The sequence below is a fragment of the Arabidopsis lyrata genome, assembly GCF_000004255.2.
Source record: "Arabidopsis lyrata subsp. lyrata unplaced genomic scaffold ARALYscaffold_2, whole genome shotgun sequence".
NCBI classification, from domain to species: domain Eukaryota; kingdom Viridiplantae; phylum Streptophyta; class Magnoliopsida; order Brassicales; family Brassicaceae; genus Arabidopsis; species Arabidopsis lyrata.
In genome coordinates this window covers 18,862,916-18,889,340 of record NW_003302554.1, presented here as the reverse complement: position 1 = coordinate 18,889,340, position 26,425 = coordinate 18,862,916, and the positions used below count along the sequence as shown (strand labels likewise).

General features: G+C 37.4%; 8 protein-coding genes across 12 annotated transcripts; 7 read left to right on the top strand and 1 right to left on the bottom strand.

The window, feature by feature from the left end:
- Positions 1-1,047: 1,047 nt before the first annotated feature.
- LOC9323874 (nucleolar GTP-binding protein 1) lies at positions 1,048-3,601 on the top strand. Its single transcript, XM_021035511.1, has 12 exons — positions 1,048-1,209; positions 1,319-1,442; positions 1,534-1,598; positions 1,680-1,793; positions 1,878-1,952; positions 2,140-2,250; positions 2,351-2,464; positions 2,548-2,619; positions 2,698-2,734; positions 2,825-2,937; positions 3,134-3,340; positions 3,424-3,601. Exons 2-12 carry the CDS (start codon positions 1,373-1,375, stop codon positions 3,511-3,513), a joined length of 1,068 nt encoding a protein of 355 aa, XP_020891170.1. The 5' UTR covers positions 1,048-1,209; positions 1,319-1,372; the 3' UTR covers positions 3,514-3,601.
- Positions 3,602-3,780: 179 nt separating this feature from the next.
- LOC110230993 (F-box protein At1g80960-like) lies at positions 3,781-5,715 on the top strand. Of its 2 annotated transcripts, none has more exons than XM_021035509.1 (4): positions 3,781-4,270; positions 4,353-4,952; positions 5,032-5,214; positions 5,308-5,715. In XM_021035509.1, exons 1-4 carry the CDS (start codon positions 4,019-4,021, stop codon positions 5,611-5,613), a joined length of 1,341 nt encoding a protein of 446 aa, XP_020891168.1. In that variant the 5' UTR covers positions 3,781-4,018; the 3' UTR covers positions 5,614-5,715. The 2 variants fall into 2 exon arrangements, with proteins under 2 accessions (XP_020891168.1, XP_020891167.1); XM_021035508.1 differs by having other exon boundaries at positions 5,305-5,715.
- A 59-nt stretch (positions 5,716-5,774) lies between these two features.
- LOC110230994 (probable CCR4-associated factor 1 homolog 6) lies at positions 5,775-7,169 on the top strand. Its single transcript, XM_021035510.1, has 2 exons — positions 5,775-6,059; positions 6,187-7,169. Exon 2 carries the CDS (start codon positions 6,304-6,306, stop codon positions 7,126-7,128), a length of 825 nt encoding a protein of 274 aa, XP_020891169.1. The 5' UTR covers positions 5,775-6,059; positions 6,187-6,303; the 3' UTR covers positions 7,129-7,169.
- Positions 7,170-7,510: 341 nt separating this feature from the next.
- On the top strand, positions 7,511-11,315 carry LOC110230992 (factor of DNA methylation 5). Of its 3 annotated transcripts, none has more exons than XM_021035507.1 (9): positions 7,511-7,534; positions 7,715-7,770; positions 8,176-9,109; positions 9,197-9,378; positions 9,464-9,553; positions 9,666-9,950; positions 10,228-10,440; positions 10,560-10,793; positions 11,076-11,315. In XM_021035507.1, exons 3-8 carry the CDS (start codon positions 8,209-8,211, stop codon positions 10,788-10,790), a joined length of 1,902 nt encoding a protein of 633 aa, XP_020891166.1. In that variant the 5' UTR covers positions 7,511-7,534; positions 7,715-7,770; positions 8,176-8,208; the 3' UTR covers positions 10,791-10,793; positions 11,076-11,315. The 3 variants fall into 3 exon arrangements, with proteins under 3 accessions (XP_020891166.1, XP_020891163.1, XP_020891164.1); XM_021035504.1 differs by lacking the exon at positions 7,511-7,534 and adding an exon at positions 7,554-7,617; XM_021035505.1 differs by lacking the exon at positions 7,511-7,534 and having other exon boundaries at positions 7,561-7,770; positions 8,124-9,109.
- Positions 11,316-11,479: 164 nt separating this feature from the next.
- LOC110230995 (40S ribosomal protein S12-2-like) lies at positions 11,480-12,955 on the top strand. Its single transcript, XM_021035512.1, has 4 exons — positions 11,480-11,685; positions 12,132-12,426; positions 12,537-12,602; positions 12,719-12,955. The coding sequence occupies exons 1-4, from the start codon at positions 11,678-11,680 to the stop codon at positions 12,776-12,778; spliced, it is 429 nt and encodes a 142-aa protein (XP_020891171.1). The 5' UTR covers positions 11,480-11,677; the 3' UTR covers positions 12,779-12,955.
- A 262-nt stretch (positions 12,956-13,217) lies between these two features.
- Positions 13,218-17,442, top strand: LOC110230991 (glutamic acid-rich protein). 2 transcript variants are annotated; one of them, XM_021035502.1, is made up of 13 exons: positions 13,218-13,566; positions 13,860-14,063; positions 14,155-14,336; positions 14,430-14,556; positions 14,639-14,836; positions 14,918-15,661; positions 15,749-15,847; positions 15,940-16,013; positions 16,098-16,149; positions 16,256-16,342; positions 16,416-16,462; positions 16,549-16,623; positions 16,720-17,442. In XM_021035502.1, the coding sequence occupies exons 1-13, from the start codon at positions 13,459-13,461 to the stop codon at positions 17,219-17,221; spliced, it is 2,499 nt and encodes an 832-aa protein (XP_020891161.1). In that variant the 5' UTR covers positions 13,218-13,458; the 3' UTR covers positions 17,222-17,442. The 2 variants fall into 2 exon arrangements, with proteins under 2 accessions (XP_020891161.1, XP_020891162.1); XM_021035503.1 differs by having other exon boundaries at positions 13,219-13,566; positions 16,419-16,462.
- A 1,488-nt stretch (positions 17,443-18,930) lies between these two features.
- LOC110224260 (cinnamoyl-CoA reductase 2) lies at positions 18,931-21,060 on the top strand. The gene is made up of 4 exons (XM_021010219.1): positions 18,931-19,286; positions 19,385-19,570; positions 19,750-20,102; positions 20,743-21,060. Exons 1-4 carry the CDS (start codon positions 19,014-19,016, stop codon positions 20,927-20,929), a joined length of 999 nt encoding a protein of 332 aa, XP_020865878.1. The 5' UTR covers positions 18,931-19,013; the 3' UTR covers positions 20,930-21,060.
- Positions 21,061-21,371: 311 nt separating this feature from the next.
- Positions 21,372-24,645, bottom strand: LOC9325336 (metal transporter Nramp1). The gene is made up of 12 exons (XM_002887763.2): positions 24,525-24,645; positions 24,204-24,316; positions 23,746-23,824; positions 23,622-23,662; positions 23,464-23,542; positions 23,277-23,381; positions 23,071-23,180; positions 22,797-22,978; positions 22,477-22,720; positions 22,154-22,390; positions 21,970-22,065; positions 21,372-21,876 (listed from the first exon to the last, which is right to left on the bottom strand). The coding sequence occupies exons 2-12, from the start codon at positions 24,300-24,302 to the stop codon at positions 21,568-21,570; spliced, it is 1,581 nt and encodes a 526-aa protein (XP_002887809.1). The 5' UTR covers positions 24,303-24,316; positions 24,525-24,645; the 3' UTR covers positions 21,372-21,567.
- Positions 24,646-26,425: the final 1,780 nt, after the last annotated feature.

The window sequence follows — 26,425 nt, the reverse complement described above, 5'->3', positions numbered from 1 at the left end:
TTCTTTACTTAAGGAGAGAATGTTGGGAACAAACACGACAAGGTTGAAGTTTGTTTCTGAAATATTACCAAACGGACAAGCTACCATCAAGATTTCTCATGTTTTGGGATGTTTACTCTCACTCAATAGGAGAGTATTAATTCTCTTAGTTGGCATTCTTAGAAAATTGAAGTTTCTTTACATCTTTTTTCTAAACAACATATAATGTTTTTCCAAAACTCACGAGCTCAAAAATGACAAGTAGTTAAGTTACGTGTAACGTCTTTTAATTAAAAAGTTACGTGTAACGTTTAAATTACCAGATATGGTAGGCGATGTAGTGGACCAATATGAGGCCCGTTAATTCACATATTGCGTCGGCCCAATAAACTTATGGACGAGGACGAGGCTGGGCGTTAGTTTCACGCAGTTACTGTTTTCGACCAGTTGGTTGAACTGATCAAACCATAATTCGATGTCTGGTCCGGTAAACCATTGAATCCACTCACTAATCTCAAACGCTCCATTTTTTTGGAATTTGCGGTCGAGGCGATTGAAGCGGTTGGAACGAACTCGAGAAGAATCTAGTGTTGCGACTCACTACAATGAGAGATCTACAAGAAACTGGATAGTCTCGAATCTCGATTTCGTGAACCATACAAAGATATTGTTCACTGAATCACCCGAAGAAGAAGAAATTTTGTTAATTTACGCCGGAAATTTCAGTATTTAACAATCTGACTCTTTTGCAACTTTTTACACAAGGTAAAGTTAGGGCTTTTCTAGTTTAAAATCACAAATGATGACGATGGCGTCAAAGCCCATTAGAAAAGTCGTCAAGCCAGGGGTCTTGGATTAGATCGTTTTTGTTGCTGTCTTCTTGTATTAAAGTTTTTATCTTTCTCGTTCGGAACTCAGAAACACGATGAAACTGGCCTCGAGCTTGGTTCCTCATCAATGGCGTCTCTTAACATCACCACAGCTTTCTCTACAAGCTCTCATTTTGCCATCCATGGTCTCGTTTTTCTCATCCTCTTACCTCTCTCAATCTTCTTCAGCCAACACCACTCTCAATCTTCTTCAGCCAACACCACAAAGTCTCACACTTTCTGGTCACCAACTTTGCGTCACTGTCGGAATCTTCAGACGGCTGTTTCTCCAATCGTCAGTTCAAGCTACTTGCCCACTTCCTACATCACTCAGAAGCAGATTGAAATCCCTACCTCCCCTGTAATATATATTCCCCTTTAGAACCCTTGTTTACTCACAAGTCTCGAGCTTTGGGTTTCAAATTTGTGGGGAAAGTTTTGATTACGACGAATTTGGATTTGGTTTGCAGGAAAAACAATCGCCACCAGTGCAGGAAGGTTTGGGTGCTTTTCAAAAACTGCCCATGGTGATGCCATCTATTGATTTATATTGCTCTGCTCTCAGGAAGTCCAAAAGAGTCCAACCAACTAAAGGTTAATTGATTCATTATCTTATTGTTTTTCTTCACACTAGTTTAACTTCTTCAAACTCTTTAACAGAGTCTTTGTCCATTTTTGGTCTCAGGCATTGCTAATATTGCAAAGCGAGAAAGAAATAGAGGTGCTAAACAGCTTGATGCATTCATGAAAGTAATATCCTTCGCTGTGTTTTCAATTGAAACTCTGAAATGTTAGTTGTCTTACCAACTCTGAAATTGCTTTGTGTTTAAGGAACTGGCTCTTCCTTTAAAAGGATACATGGAAAGTTTTCCGAGGAAGAGACTCTTGCATCCATATGAAAGGTCTCTTATTGACTTGACACTTGGTGATGGAAAGTATGAAGAGGTATCTATTTTGCATCCCCTCTAAGTTATTCAGCATCTTAGCCTGCAACTGATTTTAGCGTAGGCTTATAAATTAAGTTTTTAGGTGTTAGGAAAAGTTGATGTTCTGAGGAAAAAGGTGCTATCTGTTGGAAAGGAACATGCTTCTCTCTGCGCTAAGGTCAGACTCCTCGATTATGTCAAAAGCATATTGTATATTTCATTTTAGTTGATCTCATATACTGTAAATTGTGATTGGTACTGCATCAGTAAAAGGCCTTATACGCTTCATACAGATCCCATTGTTCCATCTTATTCTATCATATATCAGTATAGGAAAAGTTAAACATCTTTCAATTTCTTTGCAGGCTTTGTCAAAGAAAGAAGCAGAGGAACGCTTGAACGAAGGGGTGGAGAAGCTTGAACTGGTTTTCCAACAACAAGGGAGAGCTGTTGATGATTTGCTAAGTATAGCGAAGGTTCCTTGCTATGATTCATTTGCTTTTCTCTTCCAGCGGTTTGACCCTTTCGACTTAATTATCAGATCTGTATGTATGAAAAGAGCTACACATTTTGCAGGTTTTGAGAGCTATGCCAGTTGTTGACTTGGAAATGCCGACTCTTTGCCTTGTCGGAGCACCAAACGTTGGCAAATCATCGTTGGTCCGCATTCTTTCAACAGGGAAGCCTGAGGTCTGCCATATGTCCCAATCTCTATCTCTATAATGTGATATTAACTTGCATTGTCTAGTGCTTATAATTTTTTGGTTTGTCAGATTTGCAATTATCCTTTCACAACCAGAGGAATTCTGATGGGTCACATCGTTTTAAACTACCAACGATTTCAGGTTACATTACTTACTTTGCTGCAGCTAATCATCTTCCTCATGATTTAGATTATTTAATCATCCAGAAACGCATTGCAGGTTACAGACACCCCTGGCCTTCTTAGGAGATGTGATGGTAAAGTCTAGTTGCTACGAACTCTCTTGTGGAAGAATAATTTTTTGATGTTTGATTAAGTCTTGATTGTTGTATTTTTGGTCATAACAGAGGATAGGAACAATCTAGAGAAGTTAACTCTTGCTGTACTCACTCATCTTCCAACTGCGGTTCTATATGTTCATGATCTAACTGGAGAATGTGGGACTTCTCCTTCTGATCAGGTATATAGTAAGAAACAAATCCTTATGGATTTCATTGCATCAGATGTGCCAAAGGAAGCACAAGAATTTGTAAAATGTGCACTGTTATGTCATTTGGCATTATTGGGTCTAAAGAATACAAAGCATGTGTGTGAGCCAAATAATTGGATTTGATATTTCCTGATACAGTTATATATTTGTTGTGAGGGCATTGCAGTTTCGAATTTATAAGGAGATGAAAGAGAGGTTTAAGGATTACCTGTGGATTGATGCTGTGTCCAAATGTGATCTGCTGGGAGGCTCACCGGTGATGTATGCGAAAGAAGATAGAAGCAGTGATGATGCGGAAATCATTAAGTACAGAGAAACAGGACCTGATGAATCAATTCATGTCTCGGTGAAAACAGAACAAGGTCTCAATGAGGTATGAATCTTACCAGAAATATTTGATGTCTAAAGAAAGTAAGAGTGTGTTTTGAGTGGTCTGTTTCTCTACATGGCTTGCAGCTAAAGAGCAAAGTAAAGGAAGTACTGAGTAATGAGATGGAGAAGATCAAAAGTGGAGAAAAAATTGATCAAAGTGTTGGTACTTGTTAGATAGAGATTTTACCCATTTTTAGCATGTTCTTATTGATGTCTCTTTTGATATTATAATTCTTAAAAATAGGATTAAATCGTTAATGCATCATATATCAAATTATAAACCATTGATGATTGTATTAAAATAAAATAAACTAGGTATTAAAGGAACTTGAGAAATAAACCTTAATCCCTTAAGAATAACGGCAAGTGTTTCTGCTACATCTTCGGACGTTTATAAACTCGATAATTTGTGTGAAAAGTAGTCTCACGTAAGTTTTAGGGTTTTGTCATATTCTTTGTTTCCAGCTTAAAACTTTCGAACTTGATTTCTGCCGTCTCTCATTCCATACACGCAAATTGCATTTATACTTTCTACGATTTGATTTTTCTCCAACCTTATTTGTGATGTTTCTCTAAGCGTCCTTTGATGCTTCATTTTGGTTGTTTAGCTTCTTTTGTTATTGAATATGGTGTAAGCTCTTTGTTACAGGCCACCTACTGGGACGGATACCAATAAAATATGGAGAGATTATCATCACCATCAGTTCCGGTCGAAAATGTTGATTGGATCAGCAAACTCCCCAATGATTTATTGCTCATGATCTTATCGAGACTGTCCACAGATGAAGCTGTAAGGACCAGCGTTGTGTCCAAAAGATGGGAACATGTATGGAAGCACATGTCTCATTTAGTTTTGGACATGCGAAAGAAGATTGCCAGTTCTAAATATACGCCAGAGGTTTCGAAGCTGGTTGCGACATTGATGACCAAGGTTTCCTTCTTTCAAATTCTCTTCTTGTTCCTCTCTTGTTTTTTCAAAACTTCTTATCCATGTCTTAAATAATTTTCTCAAGATTATAAACAATCACCGCGGACATCTAGAAAGCTGCGTAATCGACCATTACACAGATGGGATGCTGAATACTTGGATTCAGTCACTCACTGGTGCAAGGCAGACCAAGCATCTCACACTTAGACATCATCTTAAACTAACGAACTGTGGAGGATCTATCGACTTTCCCCCAAACTCATTCTCATATCTAGGCCTCACATCACTCTCGCTATCTACATACATATTCAGAACATCGCATTCCTTCAACAACTGCAAAATTCTCAAGACCCTCAAACTCTCATGTATGATGGCCCCCGATGTTGGAGTCTTTAACAGAGTCCTCGCATCTTGCCCTTCCCTAGAGGTGCTTGTACTACACATCACTTTCCAAAAAAGAAATGGTCATTTGAAGATTGGAAACAAGAGATTAAAGCTCTTGAAAGTGTCATTTTGCAATGATATTGATGGCATTCAAGTGTCATCACCTAGTTTGCATATTCTCGCCATCGATGAAATTCTCTCCTATGGAAGATATAACTTTGTCCTCACGTCCCCTCGACTCCAGTTTAGTAGAGACTATAAAAGGACATGCTTGCCTCACATCAGCTACAATATATCACAGGTATATTGTTACATGTGTTGTCAAAAAAAGTATTTAGATATATACAGAAGTAAGTAATGGTGTTTGATGTATGATTAAGGAGGAAAATTGCATTGGGCATGGAGAATTTGTGGTTAACACATGTGGTGAGTTGTTGAGAGTACGCCTTCCTGCATCCTTGTCAGTGAGTGTAGATTTAATGAATCGTAGAGAAGTTGAGAGGTTAAGACAAGTCTTACTTCTATGGAGTTTTACAATGGCAAAGCTTGAGATCTTTTTTAAGGTATGTTACATCTCATGCTTTTGTGTTGACGAGTCACGAATATTTTTGGGCTAACTAAACATAATTTATATACGTTGTTGTTATGTGGATAAGAACAATGCTCCTAGGGAAGAAGGTGAGTCCTCACCGAACAAGTTGTGGGAGGAGAATAATAAGAAAGATTGGTTCCACAATGCTAAATTCCGCGTGGATTCTGTGTGGATGTATAACTTCAGCGGTTCAGAGGAAGAGTTTGCCTTGGCGTCTTGTTTGATTAGGCAAAGGATGGTGGTAAAAAAGATGATGATCAAGATGACATCGTTTCCTGCAAGAAAGAAGTTGGAGATAGAAACGGCTGTGGTCAAGCTACAAGCACTTAAAACGAAAGATCAATGGGACCTCACCATCAAATGTTTCTGATGTACTTTTCTTCCAATCTTTTCAAACTAAATATTTCAAGATCGAAATTTTTTAGTATGGTAAATCTGAATAATCTCCCATTAATATTTGTTTTGGTACGCATATATATTTGTTTTAGCAATAATGCAGGATTAGATTAAAAAAGAAGAAGAGAGGAAAATGTTGCCAAATTGTGACACACAAAAAAAGGAACGATAGTAATAAGAATTAGAAATTGTCACAAGTACACAGAAACAAGAAAACTTGTGGAGAACAAAAAAATATCGGATTCAGAACAGAGAAAAATATTAAAAAAAAATTAGAAAAGACAAAATCGATAATAATATTATCTCTTCTTCTCTCCTTCCATTTTCGTTTTCGATAAACCACCACATCCTCTGAAACCCTAGCCACGACAATCGCCGCCGTCTCTAGAAACGTCCATCTACCTCGGCTTTGTTTATCAGGTTCGATCTATCACCGCCTTCTTATGTCAATTACTGTGTTCAATTTTGGTTTTCGTCGTGATTTCTGGGTGGATTTGTTGAAATTGAATATTCGATTTTGCTTTGTTGGTGTTTGATTTTACCGCAGATTTGATGAAACCAGATCGGGTCTACCTCTAGATCCGTTCTAGGTTTTTGATTATCACCGTCTTATCATCATTATCATCATCAATCCAGATGCTCACCAAACTCGTCATTCATAGACATGTCTCTGTTTCTGAAAGACGATTCGATTCAAATTCGCGAAGTATGGAACGATAACCTTGAAGAAGAAATGGATCTGATCCGAGATGTCGTCGACGATTTCCCTTACGTCGCCATGGATACTGAGTTCCCCGGAATCGTCGTTCGACCTGTCGGAACATTCAAATCCAACGCTGATTACCACTACGAAACCCTGAAGACGAACGTCAACATCCTCAAGATGATCCAGCTTGGCCTCACTTTCTCCAATGAACAAGGCAACCTCCCAACCTGTGGAACAGGCAAGTATTGCATCTGGCAATTCAATTTCCGAGAATTCGATGTCAATTCCGATATCTTCGCTCTCGATTCCATCGAGCTTCTCAAACAATCGGGCATCGACTTAGCGAAAAACACGCAAGACGGGATCGACTCCAAGAGATTCGCAGAGCTCTTAATGTCCTCAGGGATTGTGCTGAACGAAAACGTGCATTGGGTTACATTTCACAGTGGATACGATTTCGGATACTTGCTAAAGCTCTTGACTTGCCAAAACCTGCCGGATTCGCAAACAGACTTCTTCAAGCTGATCAATGTTTATTTTCCGACGGTGTATGACATTAAACACCTGATGAAGTTCTGCAACAGCCTTCACGGTGGTCTGAACAAGCTTGCGGAGTTGCTTGAAGTGGAGAGAGTTGGGATCTGTCACCAAGCTGGTTCGGATAGTTTACTAACGTCATGTACTTTCAGAAAGCTCAAGGAGAATTTCTTCGTTGGTCCGTTGCAGAAATATTCTGGTGTTTTGTATGGATTAGGTGTTGAAAATGGTCAGGTTGCTATCTAAAAAAGAAATGAAATAAAAATTCCTTAAAAACTGTTTCTCTTCTTTGCTTTTATAAGAATGCGGGTATGCATGATCACATACTTATAACTCTAAACATTAGAATCTAGATTCAAAATAATTGAAATTGAAACATAAAAATGAAGAGGTGTGATCACAATTGTCTGAAGTTGAACTGTTTTGAAAATAAAAGGCTCTAACTTTTTTAACATGCGAGCACCCCTCCGTAGCGTAGCGTTGGAAAATAACGGGAAAAATGTTGGTTACTGTATGGATGATGTTTTCGTGGGCCTCATGTAAGGCCCACTACTGCTATAAGGTAGGGCCATTAAATTGCAATCAGTGTTTAGTTAGTATTTAATGATCTTAAGTCTCTTCTTCGCGCAAGCTTCGGTCATTATCATCTGAGGTTAGTGACTTCACACTCTTCTTCTCCGACGATTCCCATTCCCAAGTTCATTTTCGCGACATTACTGCGTTTCGGGTTTCTATGTGATTGTTGAATTTTTGTCTTACGCGCCGGCTCTCGTTGGTGTTTTCGATTTAGGTATTTCCATGTGAGACTAACATTTGGCTCGTTTACTCGCAGATAAAAAGAGAATTTCTTCTGATCGTAAAGGCATTCTTCAAAGAACGTGTTTGTGGGTAAGTTTTTATGGTGTTTCTGGGCTATTTCTCTTATTTACTAGTTGCGAATCTGCTGATTTGTTGAAGGATATAGCGTTCTAGGTTTTTTTTTTCTTTTCCTGGGGTTTGCAAAATTGTAACGTCTGTATTAAACGCATCAACTAGTTGTTTGACATTGTTCGTTAGCAGTTGAAGCTTGATTACTTATATCTTTGTTGCCAAAATTTTACTATGGTTTCGTTTGGTCTTTTTCATATGTGCTTTTGCCTGTTCATCTATCTAATGGTTCTATTTGTTATGTTTTGCGTATAAAGTCCACTCTTAGTTGCTTAATTTCTATTCTAATATGAGTCTTATAATTCTCCCTGCAGAACCTGTTTTGTTTCTTATATCTGTCCTTTGTCAACTAATCCTGTAAATCAGGTGAAAACTCGGTGTTACAGGCCACCTACTAGGATGGATAACAGTTCTGATGAAGAGTCAGAGATCAGTGAGTCTGAGATTGATGTCTATTATGTAAAACCTTACGAGCTACTGAAGAATGGGGAGTACAAGGTTAAGGTGAAGGACACATTCAGGTGCCCCTTTTGTTCTGGGAAGAAGAAGCAGCATTACAAGTATAAGGAGCTACTTGCTCATGCGTCTGGTGTTGCCAAAGGATCTTCGAGTAGAAGTGCTAAGCAAAAAGCTAATCACTTTGCATTGGCAAAGTACATGGAGAACGAGCTTGCTGGTGATGCTGATGTCCCACGCCCACAAATTCCCTCGTCCTCATCGAAGCAGTCTCAACTAGTTGTGGATGACATTTATGTCTGGCCTTGGATGGGGATTGTCTTCGACCCGGTAAGAAGAACTGATAACAAGAATGTGCTCCTTGATTCAGCCTACTGGTTGAGGAAGCTCGCCAGATTCAATCCCCTTGAAGTGAAAACCCTTTGGCTTGAGCAGGATTCTGTAGTTGCCGTCATTCCTCAGTTTAACAGTGGTTGGAGTGGGTTTAAGAGTGCCACAGAGCTTGAGAAGGAATATGAGATTAGGGGCTGCGGCAGAAAGGACTGGATTGATAAAAGAGGAGACTGGAGGTCTAAGGCTTATGGTTGGTGCGCACGCGCGGATGACTACAACTCTCAAGGGTTGATAGCAGAGTACCTGTCCAAAGTAGGAAAACTGAGAAGTTTCTCTGATATCTCCAAGGAGGAAATTCAGAATAAGAATATTGTGGTGGATGATCTAGCAAATAAAATTGCTAAGAAAAATGAGGATCTGAACAAGGTCCAGTACAAGTGCAATGAGAACGCGATCTCTCTGCGCAGGGTTCTTATAGAGAAAGACGAGCTGGACCAACTTTATAAAGAAGGTTTGTACTGAAAATTGATTGCTTATGTTTCACCCTGGCTGCATTCGAGTTTATGCCTTTGACTCGTCTCTGTACTTTTCTCTCCAGAAACAAAAAAAATGCAGGAGTTTTCGCGGGAGAATATCAACAGGATCTTTAGAGAAAAGGAGAGGCTAACCAATGAACTGGAGGCTAAGATGAATAATCTGAAGGTTTGGTCCAAACAATTGGACAAGAAGCAAGCACTAACTGAACTGGAGAGACAAAAGCTTGATGAGGACAAGAAGAAGGTAATATTTTGTCATTATAGTTTACTTATGCGTTGATGTTTTCCAGGGTACTGATGATCTTTTTGTTTTCCCCTTGTTATGGCAGAGCGATGTCATGAACAGCTCCCTCCAGTTGGCTTCACAGGAGCAGAAAAAGACAGATGATCGTGTCTTGAGACTTGTGGAAGAGCACAAGGTCTGTTTTCAGTAAATGGTCAAACTAGATCTATCTGTGTGTGTCAAGTTCCAAAAAAACATTTTTCTTGTTTGTATTTAAAGATTCCAACTTTCTTCTTTCTGAACTCCAGAGGAAAAAAGAAGAGACGTTGAACAAGATCCTTCAGCTTGAGAAGGAGTTAGACAGTAAGCAGAAACTTCAAATGGAGATTCAGGAGCTGAAAGGAAAGCTGAAAGTCATGAAGCATGAGGATGAAGATGACGAGGACATCAAGAAGAAAATGAAGGAGATGAAGGAACAGCTAGAGTACAAGTGTTCTGAGTTACAAGATCTAGAGGAAACTAACTCGGCTCTCATGGTAAAAGAACGTCAAAGCAATGATGAGATACTAGAAGCACGCGAATTTTTGACTACGGTAATATATTTTAAATGCTTCCATGTTCTTGGGTGCTAGTATAATATGCAAGAGTGAAATGTTGGTGACATGGTCAAACGCAATCGGTCGAGAAATCTGTATGATGAGGATGCACAAGGCCACAAGGGTGATTTCCCAACTGCTTTAGGATTCTGTTAAACAGCATCACAGATGCTCACCCTGATATATAGTCCAGGATCTGTGAATAGTTCCAACAGCCATTGTGGAACCTGAGCTGTGAGTGATTAATTTGTTTACATGTTTTGGGTTTTTTCAGGAATTGAGAGAATTGTTGAGTGATCGAACCATCATCAGAGTAAAGAGGATAGGAGAACTTGAGGAAAAGCCCTTCATGACAGCATGCAAGCAGAGATTCACAGTTGAAGAAGCTCAGGTGCAGTATGCCATGCTTTGCTCTAAATGGCAGGAAAACCTCAAGGATCCAGCGTGGCACCCATTCAAACATGTGGGGACTGGAGACAAAAAGAAGGTTTGTTTATGCCTCATGTTACAATGGAGATTCTTTCATACTGGCCCTCTGTGCCACTTCATTAGCATTTATTCTGGTGAACTAGTAGTGATGGTGTTGTTTATATGGAAATGGTGTAGGAAGTGGTGGATGAAGAAGATGAGCAAATTAAGAATCTGAGAGAAGAGTGGGGAGAAGAAGTGAAGAATGCAGTGAAGACAGCACTGGAGGAGCTTAATGAGTTTAATCCTAGTGGCCGGTACTCAGTCCCAGTACTGTGGAATTCGAAGCAAGGAAGAAAAGCCACACTGAAAGAAGTGATTGATTACATGACACAGCAGATCAAAACTCTCAAACGCAAACGACCCTAAAAGGTAATCACTATTTTGTTCCTTAAGTTAGTACTTTGTAGTATTGTCTTCTCATTGAGCTCGGGTACACAAAGAATCTTAGGCTTGACATAGATTTGCTTATGCATGAGTAGAGTCTACAGAGTCGTTTTGTGTCATAACTTGCAAATAAAATTCTTATTGTTTAAGAATGAACACACATCAACTAGGGATTTTCAGCTGGTTTAGGATATGGTCATATTGATTTGAACTTGTAAAGAGTATTATTGAAAGTTGAAACCAAGTGGTTGTGTTCTTGTGTTGCAGGAAACAGATACTGCAGGAGAAAGAAAAATCTGGTCGTTGGTTTCAAACTTTTAACCGTTTAATTATGCCATTAATAAATTGAAGACCTGTTTATATGTTTTGTAAAGTGTTGGGGCTTTTCTGTCTCACGGTGATTTTTGTCTATACTAATTTCCTTAAAACTATCTGAAGTTATGTGATCATAATTATTTGAAGTTGCACTATGAGCCTGGCAAATAATATGTTTTTGTATGTTCCGTACCGTACGGATATCGTGGGCTTAATGAAAGGCCCACTATTGCTATTAAACACAGGCCCAATAAGCTGCAATCATATATAAAAAAAAGATGTAAAGTTTTTTTCTTCGCGCAGCCATCATCTGAGGGTTAGTTCTCTTCACTCCTCTTCTCCGACAGTTCTGATTCTGAAACTCAATTTCGCGAAGATTTTTCTTTCGCGCCGACTCTCACTTATTTTTCGATTTAAGCTTTGCCTTGTGAAACTAACATTGGCCCTTTTACTCGCAGATAAATCGGATTTCTTTAAACAGCCAATTTCGGTAACAAAAAAAAAAAAAAAAAATCGGATTTCTTTCTGATCCTAAACGCATTCAAATAGGAAACATGTCTGGGTAAGTCTTTTTTGTTTTTTTATTGGATCATTGTTCTCAATTTCTATTTCTGAATCTGCTGAATTGGCTATTGATACATCCTACTTGGAGGGATTTTTCTGGGTTTTTGATTTTCATTTCATTTGATTTTTTTTTTTTATATTAGATTGAATGTTGTTGTCTGTTGGCAATTGAAAGTTCAAGATTTTGAGTTCACAGTTTTGTTTTCGAATTTTACTCTGCTTACATTGGATCGTCCTATATATGCATTTGTCATTTCATCTAGCTAATAGTTCTCTCTGTCTTGTATGTTAGTGTCTGGTCTTCTTGTGTTTATATACTGTTTTCTTTGATCATAACTTCACAATGCAAGTGGATCCTTTTTCAAAACTGACCACTATAACAGGTAAAAGTTCATGTTTATTTGCCTTTCTGTTCTAATGAGTTATATAATTTGCTGTTTGAAGCGATGAGGCTGCTCCTGTTGTTCCTCCTGTTGTTGAGCCAGCTGCTATTCCAGAGGACATGGATCTGATGACTGCATTGGAGCTGACCCTTAGGAAGTCACTTGCTCACGGTGGTGTGACCAAAGGTCTTCATGAAAGTGCTAAGCTCATTGAGAAGCGTGTTGCCCAGCTCTGTGTTTTGGCCGAAGACTGCAACCAACCTGATTATGTCAAGCTTGTTAAAGCTCTGTGTGCAGATCATAGCATCAATTTGCTTACCGTTCCAAGTGCCAAGACCCTTGGTGAATGGGCTGGTGTAAGTCTTGTGTTTTCTAGCTTGTTAAGTTTGTCTTGTGATATTCTTTCTTGGGTTTTCTCTCCTTAAAGTTAGATGCTTGTAATGACCAATGTACTATGTGGTGACAGCTCTGCAAGATCGATTCAGAAGGCAATGCTAGGAAAGTGGTTGGATGTTCTTGTGTTGTAATTAAGGTAAAGAAAGGCCACATACTCAAATCTCCTTAACTTAGTATAGACTCTCTTGTTCTGTGTCTGGTCATCACACTTGTGGGTCTCTGTGATTGAATGATTGCTTTTGCTTGTTGCAGGATTACGGAGAGGAAACAACTGCACTCAACATCGTGAAGAAGCATCTTGAATCTCACTAAAAGCAAGATTAGATAAAATTTGCTTTGTTTCCCCTTGTTGTGTGTTTCTTCTTGTTTAGAGGATTGCTCTCGGAATTTGTTTGGATCCATAAGTTATGTAAGGCTCTAGTCTTCCAAGACTCATCACGATTTGCATTTTCAGAACTCTCTTTATAAAATTTAGCTTCTTTCTATAAATCAAATTATTATTATTCGTATCAAGTAACAAAATTGGTCTTACACTTTCACGGTTAAGAAGGCGGGAACATGTGTTATCGAAAAAGTAAACTTTTTTACATTTTTGGCTCTGCTTCATTCTTACTCCACCGAATCTGTGCATATACCTAAACAAAATGAAGAATAATTATGGAAACAAATTTATGATTCAACACAATCTAGATGTTCACTGAAAATTTAAGAAAAAAATGAAAACCTAAATTTCCAAAATTTGTGTCCCTTCTTTACCTTTTGGAGATGATTCTAATTTTGTAATTAGTAATATATATATATAAGTGATTTTTGCATGTTTAACCACACCGCTTAACCTCAGAATCACCCGAAAGCTCTCTCCTTTTTCTTGCTCTGACCTTGAGGATTTGAAGCGATGCCGTCAACTACAGGGTTTTTTTTGGCACAGTTTGTTTGATTACGTTTTTTTTTTAGGGTTTTGAAGTTTGAGATTGTTTGGGGAAGAAGAACAAATGACTGCTATTGTTGGATTTGACCATATTTCGAAAGCACTCATCGATGCTGGAAAGAATCTTCTTAGCCCTCCTTCTTCAACTGACGACCTTCTTACTCTTCTCGATGTACAGTTTCTCTGATTCTTCTTCCAACCAAAATCGTTGCTTTTGCTATCCTTCTTTGTAGCGTTTGGTGGAATAGATTCTGCTAGGTTGGATTCACGAAATGCGATTAGGGTTTCTCTTTCTTGCCGATAAGGAAAGCTTGATTGTTGATTTTATTTATATGTTTGATCAAATCTCGTTGCTTTTTGTTGAATTCGTTGCGTTTTCCACTTTTCTGGGGTATTTAACTTGTTAATTTGGTTAAAGGCGAATCCTTTTTCGTTGAATTTCTAATTGAAACTTCTCTGGCGTAGGAAACTGAGTCTCTGCTTAAAAATGTGGAGCAAGATCAACCATTATCAATGCAAAGCGCCCTAATTCCATCGAGGAATGCTTTGGTATCTGTTGACCTTTTAAGCCATCCTGATTCTGATGTTAGGGTTTCAGTTGTCTCTTGCTTAACCGAGATTGTGAGGATTGCTGCCCCTGAAGCCCCTTACAGTGATGATCTAATGAAGGTAAATCAAATTCCACTAACACTCTATTCAATTTCATCTCTCTCTCTGTGTCTTTAATTTTCTGTTGGTTCCTACTTCTTTGGTATTACAGGATATCTTCAGGTTGACAATAGAAGCTTTCGAGAAATTAGCTGATGCGTCCTCCCGCAGTTATAGGAAAGCCGAGTTTGTGCTTGATAATGTTGCAAAGGTCAAATCGTGTTTGGTGATGTTGGACTTGGAATGCTATGACCTCATTCTACAAATGTTTCGGAACTTCTTGAAAATCATAAGGTAGATTAGATATACAAAACCTTATTTACAATACTTGAGAAACTCTTTAGATTATAGACTGAATGGGGGTTCTTTTGGGTGTATATCTAACAGATCTGATCATCCTCAAGTGGTATTTTCGTCAATGGAAATGATAATGATTGCAATAATAGATGAAACCGAAGAAGTGTCCACGGATTTGCTTGATAGTCTCTTATCAAGTGTCAAAAAGGAAAATCAGGTAAGGTTTCTTCCTATTTCAAGTTTATTTATCTCGCAGTCAATTAACATGTGATTTGATTTTTCTTCTCCTCATGTCTTAGAATGTTTCACCAATGTCTTGGAGTCTTGCGGAGAAGGTTCTTAGTAGATGTGCACGTAAACTTAAACCATACATCATCGAAGCTTTGAAGTCTACAGGGACCAGCATGGATATGTATTCTCCAGTAGTTTCGTCCATATGCCAGAGTGTTTTTGACACTACTAAAGTCCACAATATAATTAACACCAAAGAACATGAGGTATTATATTTGGCGAGCTTTTTCATTTGTAGAGTTTCAGCATCTTTTAATAGTGTTGTTTAACCAAATACCTTGATCTAGGGGAAATTGGATTTGGGGCATTCTCGCAAGGAGAATCTTTCTAAAAGTAGTTCCAAGAGACCTGCAAGAGATGGAACTCGACGAATCAATGAAAAGGAAAAAGTTAGAAACGGAAATAATTCTAGTTTGTTGAAACAGAGTCTGAAGCAAGTGCGGTCTGCAAGTACAGATGCAGAAACAGAATTAGGAATTACAGGGAAGAGAGGACGGAAACCCAATTCTTTAATGAATCCTGAGGATTATGACATTTCTTGGCTTTCGGGAAAAAGAGATCCTTTAAAGACGTCTTCAAACAAAAAGATCCAGAGAAAAGGATCTGGGGGAGAATCATCACTTGGAAAGGTGGCTGCCAAGAAAACACCTTTGCCTAAAGAAACTTCCCCAGCCACTAGTAGTAGGGCTCTGACGGGGTCACTTAAACGAAGCCGGGTTAAGATGGATGTGAGTGACTATGATTCTGATTCTCTTTCTTCACCGAGATTGAAGAAATTGGCATCATGCTTCCGGGATGATGAAGAATCAAACCAAGAAGAAGATGACAGAAAGATTGGAAACTCCAGCAAAAAGACTAGGTCCCAAAATGGTTTAGAGAAGAGTCAGAAAACAGCCAAGAAGAAGCCAGTTGTAGAAGCTAAGACTGTAAACTCCAGTGGAAAGAGACTATCAGCTCGCTCGGTTTCTAAGAGAAGGAATTTAGAACGTGCACCCCTAGATACTCCTGTTCCACAATCATCTAAGAGAAAGGTCGAAAGCAAGACAATCATAGATTTCTCTTGTTGAAATAAACTGTTAAACTTTTTGTTGAATTTCACGTTTGGATCAACTGTGCAGAAGATGGTTTCTCAAGTTGCAGCTAGACAATTGGCAGACGAATCTGAAGAAACTCCAAAGAGCCATCCGACAAGGAGACGGACAGCGAGAAAAGAAGTGGTATAATAAGCTTTGTCACCTTCTTTCCCCATTATTAACATTGACTGCCACATATCTGTTACCATGTGATATATGGATTTCCATCTTTTCAGGAGTCTGATATGAATGGCTTTGGCGAGGATTTGGTCGGTAAGAGAGTCAATATCTGGTGGCCGCTCGACAAGAGGTAAGTGGGCTGGAAACTTGAAGGTTCTTATTTCCAAGTGTACTGTAATCTTTGCTTTTCCGTTGATGGTCTTGCACTGTGCAGATTTTATGAAGGCGTCATAGATTCTTATTGTACTCGTAAGAAGATGCATCGGGTGAGAGAATATCTCTGATCTGCTATTCAATTATGTTCCTCCTATCAGAATCGTGCTTGTTTCTTAAATGATTGATATGGAATGTTTGTTCCCCCACTGGTTGCAGGTAATATATTCTGATGGAGATTCAGAAGAGCTTAATCTCATTGAAGAACGTTGGGAGTTGCTCGAGGATGACACTTCTGCCGATGAGGTACAAGGTTCTTCTTTTTGTTTTGGAGGAAAGTGTAATTGCCGTGCTTAATGATTTTCCCACAATCGATCAGCAGGATAAGGAGATTGATCTGCCGGAGTCCATTCCTCTATCTGACATGTGAGTAAAACGGTTCATTACTGTGATCTGTGTAAAGTTTCAATCTTTATCTCTTATGGTCTTTTCCGGATCTTATGATGTTGCAGAATGCAGAGACAGAGAGTCAAGAAAAGCAAAAACTTGGCAGTGTCTGTGGAACCGACTAGTTCCTCAGGTGTAAGGTGTGTGAGAATTTACTAAAGTTCAAGTTATTGTTTATATGTAATTTTGATGATTACTTGTTCTGAGTGAATTGGCGTGTATATTGATGGTGATAGATCCTCAAGTAGAACACCTATGAAGAAGGGTTGTGGCAAAAAGTTGAATAAACAAGGTGAAAAAACAAGAGAAGGAAAGAATCTTAGATCGTTAAAAGAGTTGAATGCTGAAACTGACAGGACAGCAGAAGAGCAGGAAGTGAGTCTAGAAGCTGAATCTGATGACAGAAGAGAGGAGGATTTCGAAGATGATAGTAGCGAGAAGCAAGAAAAATCCGAAGACAAAGGTGTAGAAGCTGAAACTAAGGAAGAAGAGAAACAATATCCAAATTCGGAGGTTGAGAGTGAAGGAGAGGACTCAGAGTCAGAGGAAGAGCCAAAGTGGAGAGAAACAGATGATATGGAGGATGATGAAGCAGAAGAAGAGAGAGAAGAGGTAGATGATATGGAGGATGATGAAGCAGAAGAAGAGAGAGAAGAGGTTGATGATAAAGAGGCAAGCACAAACTTGTCTGAGATTGAGAAAGAAGAAGATGAAGACGAAGAGAAGAGAGAGTCATGAAGGAGTTATATAGAGTTAAAGCATTGTAAGCAAAAACCATTTCAGAAAGATTCTTTCTGCTTAGACGCTCTGGTTTTTCTTTCTTAGTAGATTTGTTGTTATTGAACCAAATTATAGAAGATGTCACCTGGTTAGTGTTTGTGTCTTGAGAGTTTGTCACATTTGTAATTCATTTTCGTTGTTACATACTAGTATAAAGTATAAACCATGTTATGAGCCCACACGTTTCTCTGTCGGTTATAAAATCATTTACAACGTGCGACTTTGAATTCTTCACACTACTGATAGAGAAACCACTTGGAAATTGTCTAAATTTTACATTCAACCATCTTCGACTCGACGGCTTTGAATGAGAGACCACTATCCTTGTCCACATATTCTGATTCTCGAAAAAGGTACTATTAAATAAGTTAATACTCAAACATAAAATATAACTTAAATCAGTTGCCAAAAAAAGAAATTACTTCAATCATAATTGACTTGAAACATAATCATCATCCTTCTTCTCTCTTGTTAAACCCCATGTTAAACAATAGATGTATTAACTTGAAACATTGTTCAAAGATGGCTTGAAAAAGACTTTGCAAAAAAAAATACAACTATAGGCGTTTTAGTACTCTATTTTCCATTATTAAATAAAATAAATACAACTATGCTTAACATTATCTGCATCTAATTTTTTATTACTTTCATCAAAAATATTAAAAATCAATTATAGTTGTTTTACTGAACAGAATATAGTTATAGTTTTTATATTTTAACCACTTAGAAAATAATATAATTTTCTCTTAACTTTTTATCTTTATGAAATTCACTATCAAAAGGCATATAAATCTTACGGTCAATAATGTTGTACTTAACTTTTGTTTTGTTGAAAACAAAATATATACGAATCTTTATCATGAAGATACATCAAATTAATCTTTGGTTAACAGACTGAAATACGGATTTAGGATCAGGGGAACTTTCCTATTAGCAAAAAGTTAGGGCCCAGATTTTAAGTCAAGGTCAATCTTCTCAACTACTCACCAATTGTTTTTTTTTAAGGGGTTTTAAAGAAAATATAAAAATAAAAATTTAGAATAAGATAATGAATGACACTAAGGAGAAACAAATAAAAAATTTAAAAAGCATTGTTCATAGATTTTGTATAGAAGATCTTAAAAAAGAGCATACGTACGATTACTAGCTTTTTTATCAAGGTCTTCTAGAACTCCATATATTTTGATTTATAAACTCATTAATTGGTTAGAATTTTGTTTTGTTTTTGTTAATGTTAAATAGCAATTTCGTATTCGAAGTGTTAAAAGTTAAACCATTAAGGTTATATATTTGGCAAAAATAAATATGTAAAAGTCAGATTCACAACACCTTTAATTGACCATTTTGTTTGGCTTTTTAATGCATTTACACTTATCACCTAAAACTTTGAAACTAATGTACTTCTCTAGTGCTCTAAGATAAATTTAATAAAATATTAATCCCAATAATTCTTCATTTACCAAACCCATACTCTTTCAATAAATCAGAACAAAAATATATTAATCTAAGTTTTTCAGTTTGTTCTTTTAAGAAAGAAAAAATTATCATATGTAGACTGACCAACTCTTTAGTCTTTACCATGGTTAGGTGAAACACGGCAAAGTAATTACAGAAAGAAACTGTAACTTCTTTTGAAGTCTCTATATATACAAATCAAAAACGACACATCATATTCATATCATACTACTCTCTTAAGCCCTATAACCTTCTAAACCATTAAGAGGCTTTGCTCCATTACTAGAAGAAAAAAATGCCTGTCGACGGGAAACTCGTCTGCGTCACCGGAGCCGGCGGCTACATTGCTTCTTGGATCGTTAAGTTACTCTTAGAGAGAGGCTACACAGTTAGAGGAACCGTAAGGAACCCATCTGATCCCAAGAACAATCATCTCAGAGAGCTTCAAGGAGCCAAAGAAAGACTCACTCTTCACAGTGCAGATCTTCTCGACTACGAAGCTCTCTGTGCCACAATCGACGGTTGCGATGGCGTTTTCCACACCGCTTCTCCGATGACCGATGATCCCGTAAGTAAATAATGTTTTTTAATCGGTGTGAGGAGTATTAGTATTATTCTTTGTTTTCTTAGTTTTAATTAATTTTCTAAATTAATGTAACTAATTAGGAGACAATGTTGGAGCCGGCGGTGAACGGAGCCAAGTTCGTGATTGACGCAGCGGCTAAAGCCAAGGTCAAGCGCGTGGTTTTCACATCATCAATTGGTGCAGTTTACATGAACCCTAACCGTGACCCTCAAGCCATAGTTGACGAAAACTGCTGGAGCGATCTCGATTTCTGCAAAAACACAAAGGTATGCTTTTATCTATTTAAGTTTTGTTATACCTAGTTTTAGAGATGCCCTAACTCCTTAACAAAGAGTTTCTGTAATAAAATCGAACATGTGGCTGTAACAAGGTCTACGTCTTTAGCCTTTAAACGGAGACCAGGTTACTTTTGGAATTCTAAGTTTCTTTTTTTTTCTTCTTATAGAATTGGTATTGCTACGGGAAGATGGTGGCGGAACAATCCGCGTGGGAGACGGCGAAGGCAAAAGGTGTGGACTTAGTGGTGCTAAATCCGGTTTTGGTTCTCGGACCACCGCTCCAGTCAGCGATCAACGCCAGTCTAGTCCATATTCTCAAGTACCTCACCGGCTCAGCCAAGACCTACGCTAACTTGACTCAGGTCTACGTGGACGTCCGTGACGTGGCACTAGCCCATGTTATGGTCTACGAAGCACCCTCCGCCTCAGGCCGTTACATCCTCGCCGAGACCGCCCTTCACCGCGGCGAGGTTGTTGATATTTTGGCTAAATTCTTCCCGGAGTATCCACTTCCCACCAAGTAAGTCATTGTTTGGCTCTTTGACACTTTGGTCAAAATTATATCAAAGTCAACACGATTTCGTCGGTCTAATAAATACAACCTTTGATTTACAAACTATTTCTGTTTAGTTTTTAAGACGCCAAAAAAATTTATGACTACTTGAACATATCTATTCAAAATTATACGTAAAAAAGAAATTAGTTAGGATAAAAGGGGCATGAGTGGTATTGGCCTATGGGGTATTCTTATGACTGTTGTCCCATTTCCCATATGTTTTAAAAATGAGCACTTGTGCTTGTGGTGAGATTGGTGTGTACTCACTCTCACATCACAAAGTCCACGTCATCTGTCACCTACTGCTGACGTTGAGATCTTACAAGATCTTATAGTACACGTGTTTGGGTATGTGTTTGTACTGAAAACTCAAAAAAAGTGTACTCTTGCGAAGGGTCAAATACCGTTTGACAAACACGGGAGTGTGTGAATGTTTTTTCTTTACCTACTCCAATATTTGGTCACTAGTTTCATGACTTGTGTGTCTCCTTTAGTAAATTAGTTCTATAGTTAATACGTTACTTCAAAGTGATATACAAGAAATCCTTTTCACATTTCGTATTCTGCTGATTAACCAATGTACTTTGTTTTTTAATGTTACTAGGTGTTCGGACGAGAAGAATCCGAGGGCTAAGCCATACAAGTTTACTACCCAAAAGATAAAAGACTTAGGCTTGGAATTTAAACCCATTAAGCAATCTCTTTACGAATCTGTCAAGAGCTTGCAAGAGAAAGGTCATCTTCCTCTTCCTCAAGATTCGAACCAAAACGAAGTCATCATCGAATCTTAGAACACATCCACGACCCTAGAATACGATCATACCCACATAAAAAGCTTTATTCTGAAGTTATACATACGTTTGATTTTGACTAAATTATTGATATATCTTAAATCATTATATATAGCTGATTGTTCTTTCTTTCTTTTGTTGTAATTGAGAATATGTACGCATATGTATTATATGATAATGGAAGCGGAAGCAATGGTTTTATTATCCGATGTTATTATAACGCTGCTTCTTATATAACTGACTAAAAAAACAAAGACAAAGCGATTCTTGTAAGGTCTTCCACTAGTACTATCGAAAAGTCTTTGTGAACTTGGTTTCAGTCTAATTATTGTTTAATCTTATATCATTACATATATATATATATATATATATATATATATATATATATATATATATATTGTTCTTCCTTTTCTTTATTTTTGAATATGTTACATCATGAGTATGAAATGATAATGGAAGTAATGATTTTATTATCCCATGTGTTATTTATAAGGTTGTTCGTACGAATATCTGATAAAGAAAAGATGCAAACCAATTCTTATAAAAAGGTCGAATAACCTTTTTTCTAGTACTATCGAAAGGTCTTTATGAACTTGGTTTGCATCTAATTTTATTGGAATCCTAAGTTTTATGAATACTCAATCAACATCGGAGGTAGACACTCTACATGGTAACTGCATGTTGACAATGTCCTGTCTTGGAAGTGTCTCCACATTTTGTGAGTTTCTTGATGCAAGAAGAGGAGTGGCTTCTCTGTTTTTCCGGAAGACAAGGTAAGCTATGGCGGCTAAATAGAGAGCAATGCCTGCGAACCCAAGAATTCCACAGAAGACGACGAGGGCAAGCTTCATATGACTATGGATAAGCAGTTTGATGAAACTGCTTACTAGATAGTATATGTTTATTCCCATGATTAAACCACCAATGACCCAAGTCAAAGCTGAAATCTGTGAATAAAGGAAACATATGAAGTCAGAGATGATGATGAAAGTATTTCACCGTTTTTCTTTTAAATGAAAATGTGTTTGATTGTTACATACCGCCATTGGGTTGACGTGTGAACCCATCTTGGTTTTGCAGCTAGTGAACTTGAGAAGAGGAACCAACGCGAACGGGAGCTCAAAGGATAAGATCATCTGTGTTAAGATTTATTCAATTGATGATTTGATATCGTGTAGTAAGTCATATATACATCATAATTAGAGATAGAAATGATTTTGGTACCGAGGCAATGATGATTAGCTTTCCAGCTCCAGCCGAACCGCCTATGAGAGCAACAATTAGACTCGGGATTATGGCTAAGCATCTTGTTAGTAAGTTTCTGAGCCATGGCTCGAGTCTTAGATCAAGAAAGCCCTGCATTACGTATTGTCCAGCATAAGTTCCGGTTATGGTCGAGCTCTGACCAGAGGCAAGAAGCGCTATTGCAAATAGCTTTGAGCTCCATTTTCCCACAACGTTCTGTTTCAAAACAGAGGAAGGACATCACTTAAATGTTCTGAAATATTATGGAAAGAAACAAATTAACTAGGAAACAAGCAATATACCCGTAGCAGAAACGAAGCCTTGTTTAAGTCCAAATCCTCACAATTAGCTCGATCTTCAGGGCTTAAGTTTGGGGCATTACAAACAGCCCCACTTACTGATATCACAGAGACGTTTATGAGAAAGGCCACCATTAGAGCCAATCCGCTTTCTATCAAGTAAAACCTGCAAGCTTCCTTGATACCAGAAGCGGAACGAGGGATTTTCCTGGAGAGAACCAAGGCCGAGTGGAGGAAGAGATTATGCCTGCGGAAAACAGACGCTCTCAGAAGATTTATCAAAGAATCTTATGATGAATAGGGAGAAGAGAGAGTGAGCTTACGGCATAACCATGGCTCCGAGCAAAGAGATTGCAAGACCAGTTGCACCATTTCCTTTAAGTTGAGGAACAAAGAGACCATGTAGGACTTCTCCTGGGTCTGGCTTTGAGTAATGAAGCTCAACAAAGAAGCATATAGCAATTGTGAACACAAGAAACGCAATCAAGAACTCCAACTTTCTCACCTGTAAATACCAAACAAGAACAAATATCATAAGTTTTCACCATACATAGCACCGTGAACGAGAATAAGAGATGCAACTGTCAAAACTAATACCCCGTATTTTTGAAGCGCGAGAAGAATCAGAGTACTTAAGCCTGTCAAAAGAACACCAATCCACACCGGTATGCTAAAGAGCATGTTCAGAGCAAAAGCTGTTCCGATAACTATATATATAAGGAAGCCCATTAAGGCAATTAGTATCCAAAAAGAGGTTAGAGAAAAGTATTGAATCACACTAAAAGAGTAAAGAAGTGTGATACCTTCAGGTATGTCACAAGCGACTACTGCAATTTCTGCAACGACCCATAACATAAAGTTTGGAACTTTGGAGTACTCGGCTCTACATTGCTCAGCCAAATGTTTGCCTGTGATCATGTAGCGGAATTTAGTAAACTTGGATCATAGAACTAAAAGATACAGCGGATTTTTGTGGTTGAATGAGGTAACCTGTGACAACACCAAGATTAGCAGCCAGAGATTGAATAACCAAAGCCGCACACGAGGCCACCAATATGATCCAAAGTAACTGTTTTAACAGAGAAATCAGGATTTTATAAAATTGCAAACTAAGAGATAAAAGAGAGTAAAGGAGAGTAGGAGCACACCTCATACTTGTATTGTGCTCCAGATTGCAGATCAGTCTCAACTGCAAAACACAGGAAGAAGAAAGAAGCATTAATCATCTAAAAGATAGTACTTATAAGAAAGTGATGTGCTTTATGATCTTACAATTTCCAGGATCAATATATGCGATTGAAACAAGAAAACCAGGGCCTAAGTAAGCGAAGAAATTCTTCCAGCTCTTCTTCTGCAATTATGATACAAAGTTAATGATCAAAACAAACTCTTTATCATTTTCTGAATCAAGAAATGCAAAATCAAGATTCTCTGTGGTTTTTAGTCTGATATGTTGACTCTGACAGATATTTCTTGACTCAGAAGCTGGTACTTAATTAGTTTGATTAATTACTAATCAAACGCATGCGAGTTTTTTTACAAGATTAAAAATAAATAAACAGATTTTCAAGGGTTTTAAGCCAAATCCATTAACAGAGTTTAGCCATTAACGATTCTATCCATATTCAAGTCGTGTGTAGACCTAGTTCTTGAGACTAGATTTTTAGAAGAGATAACAAATGCAACAACAACAACAACAAAAAAAAAAAAAAAAAAGGAAAGGAACAAACCTCAGAGACAATAATCTGATTAGAATCAGAGTTCTCGATGCTTCGGTTACCGCCGGAGCTGGAAATGAATTGAGACCGTCCAGATCCTGTAGCCGCCATCGCCGTCTCTCTTCCTAATCTCTTCCTAATCTCTTTCTTGTTAGTCTATAACTCTACAACGATATGCATATATAAGGGATGCGATTTTTTGGAGATAAATGTAAGTTAATTTTATTTTTATTTTTTAACTCGGGGATAAGCTAATTTAGAGGTGGGTTTTATTTAAGATTCTTGTTAGATAATTAAAAAAAAAAATTAGAGGGTTCTTTTCGTTGTACGTACCTCGGAATCTCAAAGGAAAATAAAAACAGAGTGAAAGAAGTGTGTAGCAGAAAAAACGAAAAAGTAAGAGATCTCTGGAAAAGGAAGTTCAAAGGTTGTGAGAGACAAGACGAAGTGTGTTTTTTTTATTGGGTCCTCAAAGTACATTAAAGACAATATTTATATACTTTTTGTCTCAACATGTTCTTTTCTTTCTCAATTTTGTTTTATCAAAGTTATGAATCTAGTCCAAAAATTTGTAGGGTAGGTTTGCAAAATATTCGTGGAAATTGAATTCAAGGTATTTTCCAGATAATATGACTATATACCCAAATTTAATCGGATAGTGTTGTTAATAAAACTACTAGTACGGATAGTGTTGTTAATAATGTTAATTGAGTTAAAGAGTTTAGTTGTTGTTAATTGAGTTAAAGAGTTTGAGATATTAAAAAAAAGAAAGGAACAAGTTGAGTGGGTGGGTCCTATATGAGAAGCTAAACGTGATTGGATCTCAGCGACTGCGATCGAGGGTGGGTCCTATTCACACTTTCAGTTTTATTCTCATAGATTCTCTGTAGAAAGTTTTTTTTTTTTTTTTTTTTTGGGCGGCTTTCTTGTTTTCCTATCAAGATTAGATTCGGTTGAAACATGGATTTGGAACACAAACACAGTTTTCATAAATCTTTCTGCAGTGGATCGTGTTCGTCAAAACTCATTGATAGAACCAAATTAAAGTCTTCTATACATATAACCTAACTATATATATATATATATATATATAGTATTGTGCTTGGTTGCCAAAATTTTCTTTGTTATTTTCTTTTGGTATAGAGAGCCGAATCATATTAACAAATCACGGCACTTGATTTTTCATCGTGCGACAGTTCTTTTAAGCCAATTAGTGCTCCTAATAAGCTCATCGTCGTTGTTTAGTTTTGGAGTAGATATTTTTTCCAAAAATCTTAAAAGTTCACGAAATAACCTTATATTCTAGCAAATAAAAATTGGAATAATTAAACCGAGACTAGAAACCGTAAAATCCGCAAATTTTGTGTTACAATTTTAGTATGCCTTACCAAACGTGTGGTGGACGTGGTCTAATGGTAAACAAAAGGGTTGATTTTATTGTGTGCTGAATACAGACCCGGCTCAAAAATAAATGGGACTTTGTGCCCAGTTAAAAAAAAAAGGTTTATATCTTACACATATGTTTAGATTTGGACCCTTTTTATATAATTTTCAAAAACATAGGACTCTAATTGCTTTAAAAAATGACTTAAAAAAAAAGTGGACCATTTGCAAATGCACTGTTGGCACACCCTCTAAGTCGGCCCTGGCTGAATATAATCTCCCCTTAGAACGGATAAACATTCTTTAAATCGGAATTGACTAAAAGTTGGTTCCAAGCGTCGAGGGCCAAAGGTCTGAAACTTCTGCGGTTTAGCAAAAAAGAAAAAGAATTAAAAAAGTATGTCTTAATTTATTAGTTTTGTGAAACTATGGGTATTTTTTTTATAAAAAAAAAGTTTTTGGCAAAAGGCTTGTGAATTTATTGTTAGAAAAAAAGTAAAAATCTGAGGTATGTGACTTTTTCACATGTAAAAGAAATGAGTTAGCGAGTTAGCGAGCTAAGACCATCCTTATTGGGAGGTCCTTAGCTTAGTTCTTAACTCATGAGTGATTAAAATTAAAGGTTGAAATGTTGATTTTGCTAAGGAATGGTTCTTAGTTAAGAGCAAAAAATTGGCTTAAAAACAAAAAATTTGCTTAAGAACCAAAACTAAGGCCTCCCCAATAATGTTGCTCTAAGAACACTACTATATAGCTTTTATTTGTCTCGTTGTTAAGTGAGTAGAGTAGCACGACCAGCTTTACTTAAGAATAGGAATGTTTATTTTGAAGACGGAAAGAATAAAGTTTTT

Excerpts from the sequence above, each read along its gene's own strand:
- LOC110230991 (XM_021035502.1), top strand. The coding sequence starts at position 13,459 with ATGACTGCTATTGTTGGATTTGACCATATTTCGAAAGCACTCATCGAT. Across the intron at positions 13,567-13,859 it reads ACCTTCTTACTCTTCTCGAT|GAAACTGAGTCTCTGCTTAA; the intron begins GTACAGTTTCTC and ends TCTCTGGCGTAG. Across the intron at positions 14,557-14,638 it reads GTGTCAAAAAGGAAAATCAG|AATGTTTCACCAATGTCTTG; the intron begins GTAAGGTTTCTT and ends CTCATGTCTTAG.
- LOC110230994 (XM_021035510.1), top strand. The coding sequence starts at position 6,304 with ATGTCTCTGTTTCTGAAAGACGATTCGATTCAAATTCGCGAAGTATGG.
- LOC110224260 (XM_021010219.1), top strand. The coding sequence starts at position 19,014 with ATGCCTGTCGACGGGAAACTCGTCTGCGTCACCGGAGCCGGCGGCTAC. Across the intron at positions 19,571-19,749 it reads ATTTCTGCAAAAACACAAAG|AATTGGTATTGCTACGGGAA; the intron begins GTATGCTTTTAT and ends TTCTTCTTATAG. Across the intron at positions 20,103-20,742 it reads GAGTATCCACTTCCCACCAA|GTGTTCGGACGAGAAGAATC; the intron begins GTAAGTCATTGT and ends TAATGTTACTAG.
- LOC9323874 (XM_021035511.1), top strand. The coding sequence starts at position 1,373 with ATGGTGATGCCATCTATTGATTTATATTGCTCTGCTCTCAGGAAGTCC. Across the intron at positions 1,599-1,679 it reads AGCTTGATGCATTCATGAAA|GAACTGGCTCTTCCTTTAAA; the intron begins GTAATATCCTTC and ends TTTGTGTTTAAG. Across the intron at positions 1,794-1,877 it reads GTGATGGAAAGTATGAAGAG|GTGTTAGGAAAAGTTGATGT; the intron begins GTATCTATTTTG and ends TTAAGTTTTTAG.
- LOC9325336 (XM_002887763.2), bottom strand. The coding sequence starts at position 24,302 with ATGGCGGCTACAGGATCTGGACGGTCTCAATTCATTTCCAGCTCCGGC. Across the intron at positions 23,382-23,463 it reads TAATCTTGGTGTTGTCACAG|GCAAACATTTGGCTGAGCAA; the intron begins GTTACCTCATTC and ends ACATGATCACAG. Across the intron at positions 23,181-23,276 it reads CGCTTGTGACATACCTGAAG|TTATCGGAACAGCTTTTGCT; the intron begins GTATCACACTTC and ends TTATATATATAG.
- LOC110230992 (XM_021035507.1), top strand. The coding sequence starts at position 8,209 with ATGGATAACAGTTCTGATGAAGAGTCAGAGATCAGTGAGTCTGAGATT. Across the intron at positions 9,379-9,463 it reads TTGATGAGGACAAGAAGAAG|AGCGATGTCATGAACAGCTC; the intron begins GTAATATTTTGT and ends TTGTTATGGCAG. Across the intron at positions 10,441-10,559 it reads GGACTGGAGACAAAAAGAAG|GAAGTGGTGGATGAAGAAGA; the intron begins GTTTGTTTATGC and ends GAAATGGTGTAG.
- LOC110230993 (XM_021035508.1), top strand. The coding sequence starts at position 4,019 with ATGGAGAGATTATCATCACCATCAGTTCCGGTCGAAAATGTTGATTGG. Across the intron at positions 4,271-4,352 it reads TTGCGACATTGATGACCAAG|ATTATAAACAATCACCGCGG; the intron begins GTTTCCTTCTTT and ends AATTTTCTCAAG. Across the intron at positions 5,215-5,304 it reads AGCTTGAGATCTTTTTTAAG|AAGAACAATGCTCCTAGGGA; the intron begins GTATGTTACATC and ends TGTTATGTGGAT.
- LOC110230995 (XM_021035512.1), top strand. Across the intron at positions 12,427-12,536 it reads CCCTTGGTGAATGGGCTGGT|CTCTGCAAGATCGATTCAGA; the intron begins GTAAGTCTTGTG and ends ATGTGGTGACAG. Across the intron at positions 12,603-12,718 it reads GTTCTTGTGTTGTAATTAAG|GATTACGGAGAGGAAACAAC; the intron begins GTAAAGAAAGGC and ends TGCTTGTTGCAG.